This window comes from Eumetopias jubatus, unplaced genomic scaffold (assembly GCF_037043125.1).
Source record: "Eumetopias jubatus isolate StellerSeaLion01/CBP00866 unplaced genomic scaffold, mEumJub1_p1.0 scaffold_8, whole genome shotgun sequence".
NCBI classification, from domain to species: Eukaryota; Metazoa; Chordata; class Mammalia; order Carnivora; family Otariidae; genus Eumetopias; species Eumetopias jubatus.
The window spans coordinates 52,458,395-52,476,713 of NW_028274814.1; the positions used below are offsets into that span (position 1 = coordinate 52,458,395).

Consider the following 18,319-nt stretch of genomic DNA (forward strand, 5'->3'; position numbering starts at 1 on the left):
AGGCCTCGTGGGTTCTAACCTTTGGTGGGGAATTGTACTAAAAATTAGTTTTTAAGGTGGATGCCCTCAGGTATTCTGTTCGTGCTTCAGTCCCAGCTTCTCTTGTCGAGATCCACAAGTTCTTTAATCAGAAGCAGTTGGGGTGCAGAGTTCCATCATTCAAGGTGAATAAGTTCCAGAGATACAGTGTATAGCATCATGACTATTGTTTTATGTTTGTTTGTTTTTTTTAAAGATCTTCTTTACTTATTAGGGAGAGAGAGAGAGAGAGGAAGTGAGCCCGGGGAGGAGCAGAGGGAGAGGGACAAGCAGACTCCGTGCTGAGTGCAGAACCTAACTCAGGGCTCGATCCCATGACCCTGAGATCATGACCTGAGCCGAAATCTAGAGTTGGACTCTCAACCGACTGGGCCATCCAAACACCCCCAGTGTGACTATTGTTAACAATACTGTATTGTTTGGTTGAAATCTGCTGATAGAGTAGATCCTAAATGTTCTCAACCCACTCAGAAAAGGAAAAAAAAAAAGGGAAATGTGTGAAATGATAGATACGTTAATTAGCTTCATTGTGGTGATTGTTTCACCATGTAGATGTATTTCAAAACATCAAGATGTATATCTTAAACATATACACTTTTTGTCAGTTATACTTCAATAAAGCTGGCAGGGAGGGACGTAAACACTAAAAGTTTTTTTTTTAGAAAAAGCAGTTGGGAAAGATATTGCCCAGAATTTGATCATTTCTGGGCTCAGGGAACTACTCATTTTATTTATTGAATGCCACCCACGTGTCAGGCACTTTGCTTGGAGTTTTAAAAATCTGTTGGGACTGAAACATTTTGACAAATTAGTGCATTCAGAATAAGGGGCCTTCACTAAAGGTAGACTATAAAGTTACATTGAGTGCATAGAAGCAAAGAAATAGCTCAACCTGTATGGTTCAGAGGAAGTTCACAGAGAAGGTGGCATTTGAACTAAGTCTTAAAGGTTGGGTGGGAGTTCACTCTGTTGGCAAGATAACAAAGGGCAGAAGGAATAACAAGCATGCACAGGTCCAGAGACGGAACGTGACATAATTGCCAGTGAACTTCTGGTAGTTTAGAAAGGCTGTACCCCAGGGCTGGAGGGTCAGAAACGGAGAAGAGGGGTCCTATGAGGGCAAAGGGAGCCAGGTAGTGAAGTCTTGGGATTGCCAGAGGTGTCTCTCCAGTAGCCAGGCTTCCTATGGTGGTCGTGTGGGTGGGGAGTAGAGAGGATGTGGGGAGGGGCATCCAGGAAGGGTCATATGATGGATAAAGGACTGCCCCCCAGAGCCTTGCCCCACCAGCACAGGCTTCCCTCTTTTGGCCACTGTCAACAGTTGCTTGGTGGTGAGCCTTGTATTCCACACAACTCTGCCTCATTGATTGTCTGAAATGATGTTTACCATAAACCTAATCACCATTAACAGGTTGTTTTTTTTTTTTTTTAATATAAAAAAGAATCTCCCCTGCCTTTGGGTGGAGAGGGGTTCTTATAGGTCTTATAAATTAGGATGAGTCTAGTCTTATTTCTTTGGGCTTTACCTAGAACCCATCTTTGGCTGGGGAAGAAGAGGCAGATACCATTTGCTTGACCTTAGATTCTGTGATGTTGGCTCAGCAGATGAGCAGGAAACCATACAGTGTCTTGGAGGAGCAGATGGATTGAAATGATAAAACTGTTTTGTTAAATGATTTCAGCTAACAAAATAATTTAATTAGGAAAAAGAAAAGCACCCAGACTCTGCTCCTTTTTCAGTGGTATTTAAATAAGCATATCATTATTAATCACTCAGACTCTGACTTGGAATTTCTATAATATTAATATTGATAAGAATCAATTGGAAATGAGAGAGAATGTCTTTTGTAGAAACTTGGTCTTATTTTTGTGGTGGATGCAAATACTGTATTATTATTATTAGTTTTTTTTTTTTTTCAAAGATCCCATATATCTATTTGACAAAGAGCGAGAGAGCACAAGCAGGGGGAACAGTAGAGGGAGAGGGAGAAGCAGGCTCCCCGCCAAGCAGGGAGCCCGATGCGGGGCTCGATCCCAGGACCCTGAGACCACGACCCGAGCCGGAGGCAGAGGCCCGACCATCTGAGCCACCATTAGTTTGGTTACATAGTGCAGTATGCAATCAGCGGTTTCCCCCCCACGTTATAGAGAACTGTGTTTGGTAGTCTCCTCTTACCTGTGTTCCAAGACCAGCCCCAGGGGATGCCTGAGACTCTGGACAGTACTGGACCCTACCTATATATATATACTATATTTTTTCCTATTCATATACACCTGTGATAAGTTTGAATTTATAAATTAGGCTCAGTAAGAGATTAACAATAGTAACTAATAATAAAATAGAAGAGTTATAACAATATGGTATAATAAAAGTTACGTGAATGTGATCTTTCTCAGGATATGTTATCGTATTATAGTCACCCTTGTGATGATGCAAGATGGTAAAATGCCTGTCTGATGAAAGGAAATCAGGTGATGTAGGCATTGTGACGTAGTGTTAGGCTGCTATGATGACCCTCTGATGCCTCAGAAGGAGGATCATCTGTTTTTGGACTGCAGTTGACCATGGGTAACTGAAACTGCAGAAAGGAACATCGTGGATAATTGGGGCATATTTCCTTTTCCACAGTAGTTTTTTAAGGCTCTTCTAAGAAGGTGCTAGAGGGATATAAAAATGAAGTTAGTTATAGAAGGTAAATGGGTAAGTGCTCAATTTACTGTGAAGACACTGTTGTGATAGAGTGTTGGTGGATAAAACTGAAATACAATTGAGATACACCCTGTGTTTGGTGTTAGTCACTCAAAGATAAGATTGTGACTCACAATATAGTAAGGACAGGAGACCATTTTACCACGACTCCTTGATGAACTAAATCCAAGTTTTATAGTACAGCTGTATCCAGATGTTAGCTCTATCTGGGGATCTGGCAGTGTTTTCACAAAAGCTAAGGTGTAGGCTGGGTTTAAAATAGAAATTACAGTAGTTAACTCAGAGAGATGGAGGGTAGGATCGGGGTAGGGAAGAGCCTTTTAAAACAGAAACAATAGAGACGTCTCCCAGAATTTTGAACACCTTGGTTTTTGTTTTTTTTTCTTTCCCTTTTTCTAACTTCTGTTCTATCAATGTTGTAACTTCTAATACATTCTGGAAAAGTCCCTTTTGAGGAAAGCATGGGCTATATCATATCATATCATATCATATCAGCATCTAGTAGATATAAATCTTATCAGTAAGGGGAGTAGTGATTAAGGATTCCTTTAAGCCCCAACATTAATTCACTTAAGTATTTATTAATCATTTGTTCTCCTGGACTGGGCACTTACAAATAAGTCTTTGCTGTCAGAAGTGAGGCATGTGGCACAAGTAATATAACATTTTCCTCCCCTGTTAGACATATCTATGTAATGAATCAATACAAGTTCTTCCAGTTCCAAATGTACTTGATTTCACATGAAGAATGCCTTTTCAGGGCTGGGTTTCTTTCAACAAGGTTCTTTATTTGTAATTGTGCAAAAGAGAAGCATAGGTTTTAAAAAGAGCTTTGATGCAAAATGATATATCCTTTCAAGGACCACGTAAAATAGGTGAATATATTTAATAAGTGTTCCTCTTTCCCCTTTAGACCTTAGCTGGATCTCCAAAATACAAGTGAATCAACCCGCAGTTCTGAGGCGTGCAGAACAAATCCAGGCTCGCAGAACCGTGAAAAAGGAGTGGCAAGTAAGGTTTCTTCTTGAGCATTCTATTCCTGTAGTTTACAATGCCTGGTCTCTTCCCTCAAGGCCACAATATTGAATTTCACTCAAGATGCATCTAAACTTAAAAGATTGCAGCTGTCCATGACTTTTTTTAATAATTCATATATGATGATGATGGGTTGGAGAAAGATAACACATTTATCCAAACAAGTTAAAAATCTTATCACTCTTGAGTGGCAAAGCTGCAAATGAATTTGAGGCATCTTTATTCATGAGTGAATTAAATGGCATATTTCCTCAACACATTTATTCAGTTCCTTAGACATACCTTCTTTGGTTGTCTTCTATTTTAATTTTTAAACCATAACATCTAAACCTGGTGTGTCTGCTGTTGAGGCCCTTAGGCATAAGAGTTGACCTCCTTTGACCATTGTGTTTACCTTACTATTAATTTTCATAAATCATTTTCCAAAACTCAAAAAGTGGTTTCATAGGGTACTTGTGGTCAGCATAGCCTTCAGTGTATACTGACCAAAGATGTGCTGTGCATCACAGGACTAAAAGGAATTCAGAGTTCATTTCACAAGTGAGGCAAAATAGTGTGATTGAATCCTTTAGGATGACATTTTACGTTTTGCTCATCCTTGGAAATACTCCGATTGAAAGATAAAAGGAAATTCATCAGAATGAGTTATGAACCATGAATATTGTTTTAGAAATGGAGTTGGATTAAAGCGAAAAACAACAACAACAACAAAATTAGAGACTCTTTTTTAAAGAGTTTCATCCCAGATCCCAAGGCTGGAGGTAAAATATCAGATAGAGACCCTCTTCTTCCCAGGTTCTGTCATATGGTAGCCATCAGGGGCCCCTAGTGGAGGAGATGGAGAGGTCTGGTGTGGGGAGGCTTGATCTATTAGGGATTTCACTTTGGGATAGCTATGGAAGGAAAAAATAATTTTTTTTTAAAGATTCTATTTATTTGGGGGAGAGAGAACATGCACGGGGAAAGTGGAGGAGAGAGGGAGAATCTCAAGCAGACTTCGTGCTGAGCCCAGAGCCCAGCGTGGGGCTCAGTCTCACAACCCTGAGATCATGACCTGAGTGGAAATCAAGAGTTGGACTCTTAACTGACTGCACCACCCAGGCACCCGGAAAAAGTAATTTTTAAGGCTACTTTGTATCCCTCTTTTATTTTGTTCTATGCAGTGTTCATCTTGTTGGTCACTCTTGAGCAATGTTTATATCACATGTGAGAAGGACATGCCTTAGAACAGGGTAGAGGTCAGATTTTAGCACCCACGTTTGTCTAATGATTTTCTACTAACTAAGTGGGTTGGGGATGAATTTTTTTTTAATCTTGTTTTTACTTTCTTTAAACCAGGCTGCTTGGCTCCTGAAAGCCGTTACCTTTATAGATCTTACTACACTTTCAGGCGATGACACATCTTCCAGCATTCAAAGGCTCTGTTATAAAGCCAAGTATCCAATCCGGGAAGATCTCTTAAAAAGTTTAAATATGCATGATAAAGGTAACATCATTGTGTATAATCTGTCTGTGTTTACCTCTTTACTAATCACTAAGAGGACTTAAGAGAAGATGCAGTTGCTAAAATGATAACAGCAATAAAATCCATGGTAGAATTGTGTACATAGACAAATAATTGAGATTCTTCTCTGAAAAACAGCAGGGAGAGAATCTGAGTCTCATTTTTAGGTCAGTTCTTTCCATCCTGGATTAAAGTTTTTGGTAGAGAGTTTCTTTATTTTTCTTTCCAGTTCTTCAGTGTGGGAAATATTCTATCTAGTGACTCTAAAATACTGATTCTCATTCCCTAGCCACATGTGCAAAAGCCAGTCTCATTACTTAATAATCACATCTCATACATAAAGTATTTTCTATGAGTAAATGAAATACTTTTGAGAATAAAATGCAAATGGGGAATATTGCGTGCTCGTATATTAGGTTAAATCTTTTGAAAAAAAGTTATATTCACTCTCTTAGTATACATGAAAGAAAGGACTTTCTAAAGTTGCCATAAGTTTAGAATCTTAACATCTTAGGAATGGAGGAGACCTTTGAGAGTTGATCCCCTATTCCTAAACGAGGAAACCGAGGTCTGGAAGGCTAAAGGGTGTTTCCAAGACCATGTGTCATGGTACTCACTGGGCTGATTTTAGGAGCCACATCTTTCGATGGAGGGATGCTTCATGATTCCCGAGTGCCTGTCAGTAATGAATATGCAACTGGAGATGTTGCATTGGCCCAGTGCAGGTATTTTATCCCAAATAATTTGAAGATAATTTATAGACCTAAACAACTCTACAGCTTTTGAAAAATATTTATTATGTGTCTTTTGGGTTGACAGTAAAAACACCACCTATGTATAGGCATTGTTGAAAGTAGCAACTTTATAGGAGTCTATGTTCTTGCTTTGTTTTATAGTGGCTGTTTGATTTTTATTTGATTTTTTTAAATTTAGGAGCTTATTCCTCCAAGTGAGGGCTCCAGATCCAGATTGTATTATTTCTTGCAAGAGAGGGAATAAGATCAGTTAAATGTCATTTTGCTATACTACCCTGTCAGGTTCTCATCCACTTTTTTCATCCACTGTCTGTTAGCTGTACAAATCTGGATTTTGTTACCTACATGAAATACAATATTCTCATTGAGTCAAGACCATTAAGTTTACCACTTAGGAATCTTAAAAAAGTGGCATTATATTGACCTCCAAGACCAGTGCATCACAGTTATTTTATTCTGTGTCTTGAACAAGGAGAAAAAGATCCCTATTGTCAAGAACTGGAAGGGAATGTTGGGGAGTCAAAACTTTTTCATTCAGTGCAACGTCATAGAGGAATTATTTCTCCTCTCGTTCTGATTTCTGCCAGGGTGGTGGTGTAAATAATTAAAAGCCTATTGTTCAAATTGAACTTCCCATAAAGCAGGCTGTTACGACTTCTTTTGTCACAGGCCTTACGACGGCTGCTGTTTGTGTCTACCCCGCGCGGGTGTGTGATGCAGTTAAAGCACTGAAGGCCTCGGGCTGTACCATCCCAGTGGCTTCCGGTAAAATTGTTTTGGCTTTTGCTCTTGTCTCTCAACCTGTTTCCAGTTCTTCAACTCAGACACCTGGGGGTTTTATATACAGTTTTATACTATGATTTGAATTAGCTTTATATATTTAATGATTTCTGTTTACTCATTCTCTCCATATCTGCTTGCCTCCGAAGTAGCAGACCACATTCATTCCCAAGAAAATAGAACCTTATCCCGTCCTTAAGGAAACTTAACTTGTTTAGGAGGAGTAAGCAAGTTTAAAACGTCATAATGCAGGATATGTAGTAATTTATATGGAAAAGATGACAATAAAGATACGCAGAAGGTACAGTTATAACTCGGAGCAGGGAGTGATTTATTTTGCAGAGGTTGGTGACACTCAAGAGAGTAAGGGAATTCTTCACAGGGAAGATGATAACTGCTGGGGGTCTCAAAGGGGAAGGGGGAGTTGACGGTGTTGGTGAGACAGGGAATGGCATTTAGACAGAGGAATTAGCCTGTGTGAAGGCACAGAAGCACATTGAGGGAACCACAAGTGGTTTGTCGTTGTTGGATCTGAATTGGGATGAAGTGGGGGGTGGAAGGGGGCTCTGGGAGTTAAAGCTGGGAAGGTAGATCGGGGCCAGATCACATAGGGGAAAATGGCCCGGTGGTGGCATTTGGGCTCTATTCTGGTTTTGGGGAGGATACTGCAGGATTTTCAGCAAAGGCATGTCATGATCTGCTGCATGATGTAGTAAGTTACGCGGGTGGTCGTGGATCCAGTAGAGTGGGGTGACAGGGAGTTAGGGAGACTTATCACAGTCCAAGTGAGAGGTGTGAGGAGTGCCACCCCAAAGCTGGGGAGGTAAGGACAAGAGAGTATGTTCAGGAGTTACTCACTTAAGATAGACTCAACAGGACTGGGCATGAAAGAAAAAAGAGTCTTTAAAACTTCTGTGTAGGTGAGTGTGTGAGTGTATGTGAGTGTGTCTGGATGGATAGATATAAAATTAGATTGTACTTTCAGAAGATGTTAAGAGGAATATCTTGGTTCTTTAAAAAAGGAGTCTAAAAAGATGATGATCAAAAGAAACTCATAGTATTGATATACAAGCTATTTGTGAAGATTCCGAAAGTGTTTGGCAGCTACCTTAAATTTTTCATCAGCCTCATTCAATTCAGCTTTTCTTTTATACAACAGGGAAACATGCTTTCCTCTAAGATAGCAGACCCAAGGAATTTAATAACATCAAGGAAATACAAAAGGTTATATTTAGTAATGGAAATGGACTTAATGATGCACGTGTGAAAAATGTTAATGGTTTTTCAGAAGTGTAGTGTATTTTCTTTTTTTTTTTTTTTAATTTGTGTTTGGCCTTGCTCTTCCCAACTCGCCCCTGCCCCAATTTTGTGGACAATATTAGGTCCTTTTCCTTCCTGCAATCGCTTCGCTTTATTCTCATCTGCTTGGTCTTCATTTTAAGATAGGCATTGGGAAGAACCTATATTGCAGTTTGGTTGCAGTAGGTATAAATGTGAGTGATTAAATCAAGAATACAGTGGTAACCAACTTAATTAAGAGTAGGATCAATAATTAACCAGTGTCCATCAAGACAGGGCTATAGCTACTATTTTATGACTATCACTGTGAGGATACATATTTTCTTAATTTCTGTTTACTTAAAGCCCGCTCATGAGCATCTCTGCAGAAACTTAATTTCAGGTTTTTCAAACTATAAAATACTAATATTCATCCTAACACCAATACTATATGAGATAACATTCTATTTCTTTGCACTTCACTTTGTAAGGTAGGCGTGAAGCTCTTTAATGTCATTAATGCTTTGGTCAAAATGCTGTTTTGTTTTTTTGTATGAAATTCCTTATTAAGATAGTTACCAAATGAAATTTGTCTTCCTTCCTTCCTTCCTTCCTTCCTTCCTTCCTTCCTTCCTTCCTTCCTTCCTTCCTTCCTCCTTCCCTTTCTCTCTCTCTACTAGTGGCCACTGGCTTTCCATCTGGACAGACTCATTTAAAAACACGATTGGAAGAGATCAGATTGGCTGTGGAAGATGGAGCTACGGAAATCGATGTGGTGATTAACAGGACCTTGGTGCTGACCGGCCAGTGGGAAGGTATGTGCAGGTCCTTACCTAAAAGGGAGACTAAGTTTTACCTGCATGAATCAAATGGTGAGGATTGGAAAAGAGGCAGCATGTTTTGGAAGTCATTGTACTAGGTTACAAGTTACCAGATTAGAGGGTGAATTTCAGAGAAAACACGGCAGGGATTGCTCATGGCTTGTTCCCCTCATAAATCCTAAGCAGTTGCCTGCATGAACTTTTTAGATCCCTTTGAGTGCTTAGGTGAGTGGTTATTTCTATGCAGTAGATTACTAATTTTTATTCTGTTCTCTACTATTTTATTGCTCAATACGTAAATCACTCTAGGCAAGTCATTTATGCAAAGTTTATTTTAATAGGTGGAGGAAACTTCCCTTTTTTAATGTTAATCTTTGTGGATTTTGAGAATGTGGGATTAGTAATGAGTATGCTAAGTATGTTTTCACTCCTACTGTTCTTACACATAATTCCTATGGATACTCTTTTATATTTACCTTTGAGATTCATGATTTACTACCCCACCAATTATGATAAAACATTACCCATTTCAGTAACAAGCTATTGTTTTTATAATTAGATATTAAAAAAATAGATTTGACCTGTGCCTTAAATATATTTTGTATATTAGAGATTGTTGATAGCTAAAATAAGTATAATTTTCTACTTTGAAAATATCATTATAAAAGTAGTTCAACCAAAAATTTTTTTTTAAACATTTTTTTAAAGATTTTATTTATTTATTCATGAGAGAGAGAGAGAGAGAGGCAGAGGGAGAAGCAGGCTCCCAAGGAGCAGGGAGCTCGATGCGGGACTCGATCCCAGGACCCTGGGATCATGACCTGAGCCGAAGGCAGACGCTTAACCATCTGAGCCACCCAGGCGCCCTCAACCAAAAATTTTTAATAAAATCATAAGATAAAGCCAGAATAATATGTTGTCTCTTTAGATATGTGAATATCAAATACGTGGCATATTTTATTCTAATTACAGAGGTTATACCTGCTCGCTGTTAAAAACAAAAATTATAACCAGTAATAAAGGAAGTAGATGTTCTACATAATCTTATCCACTAGAAATAGCCTCAGTAACAGTATAATGCACAAGTTTTCAGACTTTTTTGTCTTCATATATACACATGCAACTGACAGACACCCTTTTCAAAAGTTTAAATAAAAAGTAGGATTATACTTAATGTATTTTTTCTTAATCTACTTATTGGACTTGCCAGTATTTCATGGATATCTTTTTTTAAAAATTTTATTTATTTATTTATTTGAGAGAGAGAGACGGAGAGTGAGAGAGAGACAGAGAGCATGAGCAGGGTGAGAAGCAGAGGGAGAAGCCGACTCCCTGCTGAGCAGAGAGCCCAATATGGGGCTCGATCCCGGAACTCCGGGATTTTCTTTGTATGAGAAAATAAAGCCTGGAGGTAGGTATTTCTGGGGTACTGTGGCAGTCCCACAAAGACCTTGGTGACTTATGCTACTTTGATCTTCCACTTCTAAAGTGTGTGGCTTCTACCCTCATACTTAAGGGCACTCCATTGTCTAAGGTGGCTTCTGATGCTCCTGCCTTTCTACCCATCTCCCAAATAACAGGAAAGAAGGGCTGTCCTATTCTAAAAACCTCCCACAGCATTTTTCCTTCTACCTCCTTGGCTCAGACTGAGTTACGTGGCCATCTTGGCTGCAAGTGAGGCCGGAAAATGTAGTCTTTTAGCTTAGAATATTAACTACGTTCCCATAACATTCTTAGTAAGTTAGATGGTGTGCATTTCTGTGCCCAGATGGAAAGGACTAAGGGGAGTTCTAGCACGGAAGGGCAGTGTGCCATAAGGAGCTCAATGGGGTCTGACGGTAAAAAGCTTAATAGCAAAGGGCCTTGTGAAACAAGAATAACACAAATACTCAAAAAGAAATAGGAAGTCAAAAGGCAGAGCACTGTTAACTGTGGGGTGGGTCACCTCAGAGATTTCAGCAGCTCGAAGAGCATCACAGTCACTGATACCACAGTTCTGAATGATCTAGAAAAAAATGTTAAAGCCATTCCTATTGCCCCATACTCCCAATTATACTCATCAACATTTTTAATCCTTACCCTGTTTAAATTCTTGACTGTTCATAAGTATCTTTTTGTGCTTTTGATTTTTGTTCTTTTTTTTATGGTTCATGTGAGCTTTGGCCAATTGCAATCATTCTTAAAGGGCATATTTTAAATAGCTGTCCCTTATTTCTATATATTGATTCTTGTTTCCTTCTAGTTACAGATTTCAGTTAGGATTTCAGGCCAGAGTAAGAGGGAAAAAAATGAATATGTGTAATATTGAAAAAAATTTGGAAATAAACTATGTGATTTAGATTAAAAAAATTATATGCCCTTTATGTCTTTTTTTTTAAGATTTTATTTATTTATCTGACAGAGACACAGCGAGAGCAGGAACACAAGCAGGGGGAGTGAGAGGGGGAGAAGCAGGCCTCCTGCCGAGCCCTGCTAAGCGGGGAGCCCGATGCAGGGCTCGATCCCAGGACCCTGGGATCATGACCTGAGCCAAGGGCAGACGCTTAATGACTGAGCCACCCAGGCACCCTGCCCTTTATGTCTTTTATTAAACAGTTGTAGACATAGAAGTATAGTTTCTATTATAACTTGTGTTCTTGTCTCTAGAATACTAATTGGTAAATAAAATATAATAGGAGATGGGTTTTGATGTAATTGTCTGTCCCTTAATGAACTAGGAATGGTTGTTTTTAGGAACTGATTATTTCCTAATAACAGGCATTCATACAAAATGTAATAACACATCTTTGTCCTAGATCCTACTTTTCTATTAACTTTTTTATGGTGTTAATAACCTCTTGACCCAAGACAAATTGAAAAAGAACATTTAATACTAGAAATTTAATTCTGAATAGAAACCTGCAATAACTGAAGCCTTTTTTCACTGCAGTATTTTGTCTTAATTTGCCTCAATTTGATTACATATTATATTTTTCAGTGTTATGTTTTCATATTAGCTGTTTACTAAAATATGAGCCTAAAATTGATTTCTTGGAATGTGCTGGCAGAAATGTCTATCACGCTAATACACATTCAAATCCAGGTCCCTCTCCTCTGTGCACTGAGGTGTGTAGGGCACTGGTTGAAGCACAAAAGAAAGAATCCTATTTTTAAAGCTGGCCATTCAGAGTGTATCCTAATCATTTCTCATGGCCACAGAGTCCACAGTTTCCAGGGTGAGCTCAAAGAGGAGACTGGAGGGGGGACTTGTACTCCTCTTGAATTCTCCCTGATGACAGTTTAAAATCTCCGCTCTCCTCAAGCTTCTAATTCTTCTGTTCACCTTGAGGCCCGTTCCCTCTTAGCAGAAGACCTAGCTGCTACTTCTCAGAGAAAACAGACACCATTAGACAGGAACTCCCTCAGGGTCCTTGCAGCAGGGTCTGCCTTCCTTTGTTCCTCCCTTTCTCCTCAGTCCAGTCCCTCCGCTGTGCGGTGGCTCCCATTTCCTCCCGCATTTTCAGAGGCCTTACTCCGTTTGTCGGCCATTCTTTTCTGCTGTGCCTTTAATCTTTGTCTCTACTAGCTCATTCCCATCAGCATCTAAACATATGTAAGCTTTTCTTCTCCATTTAAAAAAAACTCACATGCCAACATTGCCCCTCATCCCCAGCTAAGTCTCCTTTCTGTTCTTCCCTTCGTGGCTAAAGTTCTTAAAAGAGTCATATTTACTTGTTTCTCTTGAATCTGTACTAACCAAGATGCTAATGACCTCTTATTTTCCTATGTCCAGGGAATATTCTTCAGTTGTTTGTTTAGCTTTACCATTCAGCATTTGAAACAGTGCACTGTCCTCCTTCTGGAAACACTGTCTTGTCATGCTGTCCGTGACCCTAAATTTTTCAGGTTTTCTTCCATGTTTCTGGTTACTCCTGCGTCCCTGTGTCTTGTTTGCAAGCTCCTCTACCTCCTCTATCATCCCTGAAGTGTTGGTGGTCCTCAGGTCCTGTCCCACCCAGCAAACTCTCAAATTTCTCCTCAATCTCTGCATACTCTCCCTGTCCTCACCTATTTCAGCCACATTCCCTGTGCTGGAGACTACAAAACCTCTTGAGCACCGGAACCTACATCTGTTGACTCTGGAACTCGTGCTCTATTTCCCTGCTAAACCATGTTGCTTTTCATGCATCATTTTATAATTTTTTAAAAGATTTTATTTATTTATTTGAGAGAGAGTGAGTGAGAGAGAATTAAGCACAAGCAGGGGGGAGGGGCAGAGGGAGAGGGAGAAGCAGACTCCCTGATGAGCTTGGAGCCTGCTGCAGGGCTGGATCCCAGGACCCCAAGATCATGACCTGAGCTGAATGCAGATGCTTAACCAACTGAGCCACCCAGGCGCCCCTCATGCATCATTTTAGAATGTTGAACAGTGTACAACAATGTAGAACAGTGACTCTTGATCCAGTCAGAGAATCTAGCCATTTTAGAAAGAAATCCATTAAAAGATATTTGACTTGAATGCTTTCTCTTAAATACAGTTTAATTTCAGAACCGTGATATCAGTAACTGCATTATGCTGGAGCGCAGTGATGCTGCCTGAGCTGTGGAAATCTCTGAGATGACCCATCCCCTGGCTAACAGTTCAGGCCGTTGTGCCTTTTGACTTCATATACCTTTTTATTCAAACATTTTTGTTATTGTTGTTTCACCTGGCCCTTTGTTGGTAAGCTTTTTACCACCAGATCCTGATTTGCTTGTTATGGCACCCTGTCGTTCCCTGCCTGTACTTTCCTCAGTCTTTTCTATTCGGGCACGGAAATGGACACCATCTACACCATCTAACTCATCCCTCGGGACTGTAGTTGTAACTGGATAGGGCATATAATATATTGCTGGTTCTCAGAATTCCCTGACAAATGTTTTCAAATTACTTGCCCCTGCTCCTCTTCTCCCAGAAGCTAGCCTTTCCCTCCCTGAGTGTAGGTACTATCAGAACTGGGTGTTGGAGGTGAGGGAAATAGACTCCTGGGCTGCAAAAATTGCTCCAGGTGATTTTGATAGCACCCCTGCCCCCACACCATCCTATAGTCGTAGAGAATCTATGACTTGGAGCATCTGGGTTTTTTTGTTTTTTTTTTAAACATACTCCTTGTTCTTGGTTCCACATAGTTTCGATGCAGGGTATTTGAAGCATTGTTGAATTTATATGTTGGTTAATTAGTACAAATAGCATTTCCTATGTGTTTCTATTTATTTAGCCTGGATCTGCGGTTAGCTGTAGCAGAAGGCTTAAGGGATAAAGAGTTACTGCGGCAAGTTTAGCCAGAGAGTACCTCTACCTCTTAGGCTCTTGGGAAGAGGTTGGCTTTCATCTCCCTGGGAAGGCTGGGCTGGACTAGGAGAGAGATGGGGGCACTCAGCCAGCCAGCCAGCCAGCATATAAGCCAGTCATGACTGGAGGTGGTCAGACCCAGAGCTGACCCAGAACAAATATACTGTGGAGTGGGAAGGGAGCATAACTCTGGGAGACTAGAGGGTTGAAAGCACATCTTTGCATCAGACAGACCTTGGTTGGAATCTGGGTGCTACCATTAGTAGCTGTTTTCTCTTAGGCAAGTTACTTCTCTGTGTCTTCCGTTCCTTCTCTGTAAAATAAGAATAATGGCATCCACTTTATAGTGGGGATTCAGTTAGATAATGTATGTAAATTGATCATCCCAGATGAATCCCTCCATACCAGCTGCGGTTTCTTCTCTTTCATTCTCCTTCTGGTGCTGATAGTGTGTTATCAAGGGAAGTAACCATGATAGTACATGTATTGAGTAAATGAAGTAGAACTCTCAAAGACTTGGATTTTAGTCTTTGTAATTTTGCTAATTTATACCTAGTCCTTGGGCAAACACTTCACTTCTTTCTGCCTCCATTTAAATAAGCTACCAATGAGAGGATAAAACTTAATGATTTCTACAGTCCTTTAGAGCTATAATGGCCTGTGACTTATATATTTGGCGTTTTCATTGTCTGGGAGTATTATTCCCTTGATAAGGACCTGTAATACAGTATTTTTCATGATGATATTAAAGTTGACATCTTAAGTTGCATTTCTTTAAACAGTTCTTTAAAGAAAGCATTCACCAGAAGGGGTTCATCATCTCATAAATCTTATTGAACAGGTTTTGAAAATTAAATGCGTTCCATGCTCTGTAAATACAGAGGTGTTCATTTTTTACTTTTTTTATGACCTCTCTCTGCTACATATATTTACCTTAATATATTACCAGTGACTTGGAAATGGTATCAGATTCTGCCTCTTTCAAGAATCTTCCAGTTCTTTGAGCTCAGGACCTAGAGCTGAGTTTACTAGTTATTGGAAACCCATCCCATACTGGAGCACCATCAGACACAACCCCAAAGGTGCTTCTTCTGTGACGTTTTTCAGCATAGTGTGTTCAGTGTCGCACTTGGAAATATTGTTTGTGTCCTGTATCGAGAGCCCTATTTTAACCTCTTCAGTTCCTCAGCCCTGACTTGCTCTCCTAAACTTGGTTTGTGGAGTACATGCCTCACACTATCAAGAGTTTTAGGGTGAGAGAATGAAATATTTGGGCCAATGCCACAGTGTCTGTGACTCTGTCTTATGAAGTGGATCCTGAAAATCTTGCATCTGGGCAATAATTTATTTTTCTTATTTGCTTGTTTTTGCACAGGAAGGATGGTAGAAGGAACATCACTTAAAAGAAATTGGAATTTTTCTTTCTTTTGTAGAGCTGTTAATCATAATATCTATGAGAAAAGCAATCTCTAAATCTAGAGACACTGTTTGGGGAGGAATCACATAATCTATAATCTCTGTTTTCTCTGTCTGGGGGGTTGTTTATAACAGAAAAATTCTGGAGATACTTATGGCAGCTGTAGGCTTTTATGTTTTTTGTTTTTAGGCTATGATTCTTTAAAACTTCAAATACTATTGACCAAAATGTGTGTGTCTTATCTCTAGATGTAGGTTATTTTATTACCAGGTGTTTTAGCTCATCTCTGTTTTAGTCTTACAAGATTAATTAGTTACCTTGGTGGATGAAAACTGTTCTTGAACATTTTGTGACTTTTTAAGTTTCAAAGGTTGCTGTACAATTTATATTAAGTGTTTTACTGTACATATAATTATCTTAAGAGTTATTTTCAGGCCATTCTTTTGCAGTGTTGAACATCTTTCTGGTACTCAAAAAATAATTGCTTAGATATATTCATTAACAATTATTTTTTAAGTGTCTGAATAGCATTAAATATAAAAGAAAATCTACTTTATGACTTCTAGATAGGAAACATGGTCTTTAAACACTTGGATTTTTACTTAAATCATAATTTGTATTCATGAAAGCTTTACTGATCACATAGTTTTCTTTGTCTGTAGCATTGCTTTTCCAGAAAACCTAACTGATTGCCAGGAGCGTCAAGATTAAGAACCTACTTTCCTTCTAGGTGGAAGCTGGAGAGAAATAAGATAATTTTGAATAGAGAAAAGTAAAACACTAGAGATGCAAGTTCTTGCTGACGCAGGGAGGCAGAAGGTAGAGCCAGTTGTCAACTGTTTGGGATGCCATTTAAAACAGATGCAATGTGGCCCCCTCTGCTCCTTGGATCTACATTCTCATCACACAAGCCTTTCCCAGGGTGGCTAGGTTCTCTGATTCCTGTCAGTGAACACACTCCATCAGCACAGCCTCACTTGTTTTTCAGCTGGGAATGACGAGCAGAATGTCAGGCTACGACCTCCATTTCTCCTCCTCAGTGTGGCACTAGTAGAAGGGATGTGAGGGGACAGACAGGAGACAACTCTTCTGCTGGTCGTGCTACTATATTGATTACGCATCTACAATGTAATATATCCTGGGTTTCTAGTACACTCACTTTTGCTACTCCTGAAAACCTCATTATAAGTCAAAACATTTATTATCAGGTTTTTTAATGTGACATCACGGTGCCAGCCACTTCTCTGGTGTATGTGTTTTGTTATATTTTGCATTATTCTGACTAATTTGCAGTCGTGGTGTTTGAATTCCATTTTCGTTTGTCAGTCATCTCTTATAATGGCCTTCCAGATTATTATTTTTCTGTTACATGCAAGAATTATTCTTTCTTTTTTTTAAATGGGGGAATTTTTAGTTTCTGTAATGTTTGAATTTTTAACAATGAACGTGGATTACGTGTGAGTATGGGAGCAGAAAAATTAATAAAGGCTCCAGGAATGAGGTCATGATGTATGCAAAGATGTAACTGTAGGACGTTTACTGAAGTATTGTTCGTAATAGCAAAAAATCTGAAACCTTAAGTATCCAATAATAGAAAAATGATTGAATAAATTATTTATAACCATGCAGTGGGAGATTGTGCAGCTATTAAAAATTGTGCTACAGACCTATATTTTTTAATATGGAAAGATGTCTGTGGTATTTCGGGGGGGAAAGCAGGTTACCAAATAATATGTAGCATATATAATCAAATTTTTTTTGTCTAAAACACAGGATGACTGATAATCTCAAAAGCCCTTCTGTAAGAATAATGTCTAGATGCTACATAAATTACAGCAGTGTATGTGAAAAGTATCTTTTTAACATTTATTTTTGAATTTTAAACTTACAGAAAAGTTGCAAAAATCATACACACAACTTTTACTCTTCACTGATATTCCACAATTATTAAATTCTGCCCCATTTACCTTTTGCCTTTTCATTGTCTGTGAGTATGTATACGTGTGTGTGTGCATGTGCAGATATATAAAATTATGGATGTGTAATTGTTTTAATTATTTGAGATTAAGTGGCAGACCTGTCGATCCATTACTCAAATATTTCAGTGTGTATTTTCTAAAAACAAGAACACTTGTACCAAGCCACAGTACACCTTCAAAATCAGGAAATTAACATTGATAGCATACTACCGTTAAATCTGTAGACTTTGTTCATTTGGCAGATTGTCTCAATAATGTTCTTTATTAGTTTCAGGATCAGTTGTTACATGTCTCCTTAGTCTTCTTCAATCTGAAACAGTCCTCAATCTTTCCTTGAGTTTGAAGAATAGGTGCCTACCATTTTGTAAAATATGCTTCATTTGGGTTTGTTTGATGTTTTTCACATGATTAGATTCAAGTTATATATTCTGGGGAGAAATACCACAGAAGTTTTGCTCAGGTCGCCTCAGTGCATTATTTCAGGAGTCATAAGATATGGATTTGTCCCTTTATTGATGATGTTAATTTTTAAATGGCTAAGATGCTGTCTGGCAAGTTTCTCCATTATAAAATTAATAAGTATTTTGTGTTTTAATAAGTAAGTAATATATGAATGGAGATATTTTGAGACTACATTAATATCCTGTTCCTCATCTAACTTTTATTCAGTAGTTTTAGCATTCATTCATA

At 38.9% G+C, this 18,319-nt stretch overlaps 1 protein-coding gene across 1 annotated transcript in view; it reads left to right on the forward strand.

Moving 5' to 3' along the window:
• DERA (deoxyribose-phosphate aldolase) overlaps positions 1–18,319 on the forward strand; it is a 116,466-nt gene that overhangs the window by 46,631 nt on the left and 51,516 nt on the right. The window contains exons 2-5 of the mRNA XM_028119796.2: positions 3,663–3,760; positions 5,123–5,270; positions 6,713–6,808; positions 8,782–8,916. Coding sequence (XP_027975597.1) covers positions 3,663–3,760; positions 5,123–5,270; positions 6,713–6,808; positions 8,782–8,916 — 477 coding nt within the window. The remainder of the gene's footprint in view (positions 1–3,662; positions 3,761–5,122; positions 5,271–6,712; positions 6,809–8,781; positions 8,917–18,319) is intronic.